The sequence below is a fragment of the Marmota flaviventris genome, chromosome 3 (assembly GCF_047511675.1).
Source record: "Marmota flaviventris isolate mMarFla1 chromosome 3, mMarFla1.hap1, whole genome shotgun sequence".
Taxonomy (NCBI): domain Eukaryota; kingdom Metazoa; phylum Chordata; class Mammalia; order Rodentia; family Sciuridae; genus Marmota; species Marmota flaviventris.
In genome coordinates this window covers 173,915,537-173,920,718 of record NC_092500.1, presented here as the reverse complement: position 1 = coordinate 173,920,718, position 5,182 = coordinate 173,915,537, and the positions used below count along the sequence as shown (strand labels likewise).

Genomic DNA, 5,182 nt, shown 5'->3' with positions numbered 1-5,182 from the left:
TTGCTCATCTCAGGCTGTCACCTTCTGTAAGGTTGTCTTTTGGCATCAATTTTGCTACAAGAAAATGTTTAGCTGGTTTGTTGTTCATGGCAATGCCTCAGATCCTGTCTGCTGAGACACTTCTCCAAGAAAAACCTGCATCTGTATTGACCTCATGGCCCAGAGGGCAGACAGGTGGACAGAGCATCCCTATTTCTGCTTTGGTGACATCAGTTCCTGGGTAAACAGCAGGCATCTTTCTTTTTAGAGCAGTAGCCGACTTGTGTTTCCAGATAATTACAATATTCTTGACAGAGACCTTCAGCTTTCTTGCAGTTGACAACTTTCAGAGCTGGTTCAGGTTCTGCATAAGAAACATCAAAGTTAGCCTCTTAAGGTTGTCTCAGGAATTGAACAGTGGCCATGTTAGCTCTTAAGGACAGAGTGGGAGATGGCAGTGGGTATAAAACGTCTTCCTGTCATCACACTTTCACGTTCTGAACTGTAGACACTCCAGACCTGTTGCTCCAGACCTTCTGGGTCTCCTCAGCTCTCTCGTTAGTCAAGTAGGAGGAACGGTCCTGTTACGTGAAGCCCTGCTAGCTAAATGCCTGGAATTGCACTTGAGTGTGTTTGTGCTAGTCTCCTTTCCCTTCCCTTGGGAGGAGAGTCAGTCCAGTAAGTCCTTTGAAATTGGAGGCCACTTCCAGAGAGACTGAGGTGAGGATAAAGCAGAAATTAAAGCTGGTGGGACCTTAATGCTGAATTTACCAGAACTCTGACAGCACCCTCATCTAGTATTTCCTGTTTCAGGGTCAGCAATGAATCTGGGAATAAGAGTAGCCTAGAAACTAGTGTTTCCTCCAGACTTGTGGATATGCAAGTGGTCCTGGGCAGGGAGGCCCTGGAGACTGACCAGGGCTGTCCTGAGAGTCCAAAAGGGTGGCCTGGGCTGTGGTTCCATGCCACTTCCTGTTTCCTCCTCACTCAAGGAGATGGCATACAGTGTGTGCTGTGTCCCCATCCCCAGGAATCAGTCCCTGAACTCACTTCACCCCTGGCACTTAGAGGTGTCCAGTAAATTCCTGTGCAGTGAATGACCTCTGAAGTCTCCTGGAAGGAGGAGAGTGACCAATCAATAGTGTCTCCTCTGGCTGCTGTATTGCATGAACTCAGACACTACAGAAGAGCCTCAGAGAATTCACCTCCTGGTCCCACAGTATGTCCATATTTCATGAGGCCCTCAGTGATCGCCCCAGAAGTGGGTGTAAGACCTCCACAGCCCACAGTGCAGGGTAGTGCCTGCCTATAATCCCTGCAACTTCAGAGGCCAAGGCAGGAGGGTTGCAAGTTTGAAGCCAGGCATGGCACTTAGCCAGACTCTGTCTCAAAAAAATAAAAAAGGAGGGTTGTGGATGCAGCTCAGTGGCAGAGTGCTCTTGGATTCAATCCCCAGTGCCTCAAATATGTGAATCCACCCCCCTCCCCACACACACACACCCCGCATGTCCTTCCTGATAGGTAGGACGACAGAACCACACACACAACAACTACTGTCCACCCAAACCCATCCACACAGTCACCTTCCCATCTCATTCATTCAGCATTTCCTAAGTGGTGAACTTGTCACACACGTTGGCACCTGACTCACCAAGAAAAGGGGGAGTTCGCGGTTGGAAGTGACGCCTTACTTGGTGATGCACCATGGGAGACCCGTTTGCTCCCTGCCCAGGAGCTCCTTCCTGGGGGCCGCTGGGGACCTCAGTGCCTGAGGAGTTCACAGAGAGGGCTCTGTGCGAGCCTGTGAAAATGCAGATGCAGAGGGGTTCAGTGCTCTCCATTCAGCAACCCACGAGGACAGGGCCCCTCTAAGGGTCAGGGACAATGGGCAATGGGATGGGGTAAGGTGGAAGAGTGCCTGGTGCTACCTGAGCATGTGCACACTTGTGTACATGTGCATGAGTGTGTGTTGAGGGGAAGAAGAGAAGAATGGTGGTTAAAAGCTATTTGTGCAGAGACGTCTCCAATGCAGTTGTCAGGATTCCTTAAGACTTAATGTCTTCCTCCATAAGGGGCGGAGGAATGTTCCAGAAATAAGAAAACAAAGTGAAAGGAAGGACCTTCTTGCTTGGGAAATCAGTGCCATCAGCACATTCAAAGTGTCTGAGAACCCATCTCAGAGACTTCTGCCCGAAAGTTCCATCAGGAAAATGTGCTCCTGGGACTTAGGGTCTCACTGGCCAGCCTGGACTTCCAGATCTCAGCAAAGACTTTTGCAGGAGACCCTGGCTCCCAGGACATCTTTCTCTTTTACCTGGGAACAGCAGGGCCACAAGGAGAAGGCTGATGAAGGGAGGGTGGAGTCGCTGAGCCATGTCTGCCATGGGGACTGCGAGCTGAGGGCCCCAGAGTGGGCAGGCGGGTGGGTACCTTTATAGAGCTGGCCGGGTGAGTGGGCTGGGAGCATGGAGAGCTGTGTTCCCGAGTCCTCAGTCACAAAGGGCACAGAGGACACATCATATTCCCACTGTTCGCAGAACAAACACTGAGTCCTATGTTCTTCCCTCACCTTGGGTGGGTTTGGTGAATTAGAACAGAAGGACAGAGGTGGGAGGAGATGAAAGGCATGGAAAGGCGGAATAAACATGCTGTTATTCTAACACCGTCTCCCACTAGCTCTGCAGCCCCTGAAGTTCTTTAAAACAATGATACAACAAGGCCACCATGTTGCTTCTGTGCGTCTGTGGCACCTGCTTACCTTAGTGTGGAGAATCCTGGGTGAGGACATGAACCATGTCAGGTGTGACCTGGCTGTGGGAGCTGTCACTTAGACTTGGGTTCTAGAGCTGTTCCAAAATAGTAGAAATTCTGCTCCCTGGTCTTCCTCCTCCCCGGGCTCTCTGTTTTCTTGTCCTCTCCCCTTCCCTTGTCCTCTCCTCCCTCCTTTTGTTTTAGTTTAACTGAGTCTTCCTCATGTTCCGTCCCCTTTTATTCCTGCCTTTCTTTGGGCATCTCCTGGTGATGCTTTTGGGTCCAATTCGATTCTACTAAGAAACGGTTTTACAATTGAGCCTGAGTTTCTCTTGCCACCATGATGGAATGGATTCCAAGGAAAGAAAGAGATGCTCAGGGCTGAAGGGAGAGGGACCAAGTTCATTTGGAAAAGAGTAGGATCTCACAGAAGTAGAGAGTGGAAGAAGCGGATGGAGAATAGGAGGGGAGGGAGCCAGGGAACAGAGAGGTTGCATAATGGTTGCCAACACACAGCTGGGGCAGAGAAACCAGTCCTAGGTGTTACATGCTGTAGGGAGACTATGGTTTACAAGAATTCATACATAGTTTATCGAGAAATAGACAAGAGGAGTGTCAGGCTCCCAACACAAAGAGAGGCAGGAGATGGCACTGCTAACACCCTGATTGTAGGATACACACTGTACTGTACACATGCATCCATTATCACTGGTGCCACCTAAACATATACCACTTGGTGACAACTAAAAACAGAACAGTAGCAATTCTTGGTGGTCACAGGAACAAACATAAGTTTTTGTAAGAGTGGTACCTTTTGTCTCTGCCTGCTGCTTTTATTCTTTTTGCCTAAATTCTCTGCACTGAAAAGTGTTTTGGCCCCTTGTCAGTCCTCAGGGGATGAGTTTTTTCTCTTGGACTCAGTCCTGAGGCAGCTCCGCCCTGTCCACACCTGCTTTGAGCCTACTCTGCTGACCAGACCAGGGCCTCCCTGCTCTGTCCTAGACAGCTCGTGGGCCCAGGGAAATGAGCGCCTGGCACCTGTGAACTCATTAGCACATTACAATCCAGATAGAAGAGTGAGAAAATCCACTTGGGAATATTTGCCTCCCTCATCTGTGATTCTTATCCAGGGCAATTGTGTTCTGGAAACAAAGAAATAGGGTGACGTGCCTTTGTTCTTGTATAGTCACAGCAGAGAGTCCAGTGGTGTGACTTGGTGTTCCCTTGGTGCTGAGGGTGAGTTTGTTCACTGCCATACACAGGGTTGGTCCAACAGGTTGTGATTCAGAGTTTAGCCCCTTTAGAGAGTGAGGGGAGGACAAGGGGCAGGGAACAAAGCCTGGGCTCTTCAGGGTACAGGCTCATGCTGTCTACCTGGTGATGAGACAGCTTTTCTTTTTGCCAGGGGTCACCCCACCCCTGTTACTGGTGGCACTGATGCAAGTCTGTAGAAGTCCCTTGCTCTGCTGTGCTGTTATGCTGAGAAGGATGAGGTGGCCTCTCTCTAGAAAGCATCACACTGAAGTCAAGGAAGGAGGCAAAGCACAATTGTGATGTGGGGCCAGACGCTGAGTCTGTGCTTGAGTCTGCCGTTTAGTAGGAAGGCCAGACTGCAGATGCGGAAATCATGGCGCAGGCCAGTTAAGCAACCTCCTCAAGGTGACAGCAAGTGGCAGGGGCCCTGGGCTTCTGACCTGTGAACACCCATGCTGTGCTGCCTCTGATTTGTACTGGAGGTGCAGGGTCTGGGTCGGATCTTTCCCAATAGTCTGGTGAACTTGAGGAAAGCCTTAGTCTCCACATGTGCAGGGTGAAGAAGATGCCGTTCGCTGTGTCTCTTTCAAAAGCTTAGTGTGAGGATTAGAAGAGATCATGGATGTGAAAAGCACTGTGTAAAACAGGAAGTATGAGAATAATGAAGGGACCCCACACAGCATGAGGGGCAACCCAATACAAGCTACACCGTCCTGGAGCGTACTCTGCTCCCCACTTTGGAGTGTGGCTTCTCTGGGTATGAACAGGTTCCTGTGCCCCTGGCACCACAGAGGTGAGGTGCAGAGGTTCATCCCAACATGCAGTTGGTCTTGCACAGTGTGTTTCAGGGGGACTAGCCGCAGACAACTCCACCATGCGGGAGGCCTTGGAGATCACTGTGCAGTGTGCGAAACTTGCAGAATCTTCTAAGAAACCAACTCTTAAAAGACACTTGTGAAACAACCAGGGCCATTTGAACACTGATCAGTTATCAGATTTTATTAAAGAAATTGTATTGACTTTTTTCCCCTTTTTTGGTAATAAGTAGAATAGTGTTCTATTTTCTAAAGAGTCTTTTACTCTGAGTTCTAAGTTCCCAAATACGTTTAGATGGACAACCAGGAAATACTGTGTCCTTCTTTGAAGTAATCTAGGAGAGGGGAGATGACCAAGGGACGAAACAGGCTGACCACCTGCT

General features: G+C 49.6%; 1 protein-coding gene across 1 annotated transcript; it reads right to left on the bottom strand.

Annotated features, from left to right (window-relative positions):
* Positions 1 to 209: 209 nt before the first annotated feature.
* Positions 210 to 2,354, bottom strand: LOC139705126 (sperm-associated antigen 11B-like). Its single transcript, XM_071609339.1, has 3 exons — positions 2,294 to 2,354; positions 1,631 to 1,780; positions 210 to 343 (listed from the first exon to the last, which is right to left on the bottom strand). The coding sequence occupies exons 1-3, from the start codon at positions 2,352 to 2,354 to the stop codon at positions 210 to 212; spliced, it is 345 nt and encodes a 114-aa protein (XP_071465440.1).
* Between the last annotated feature and the right edge of the window lie 2,828 nt (positions 2,355 to 5,182).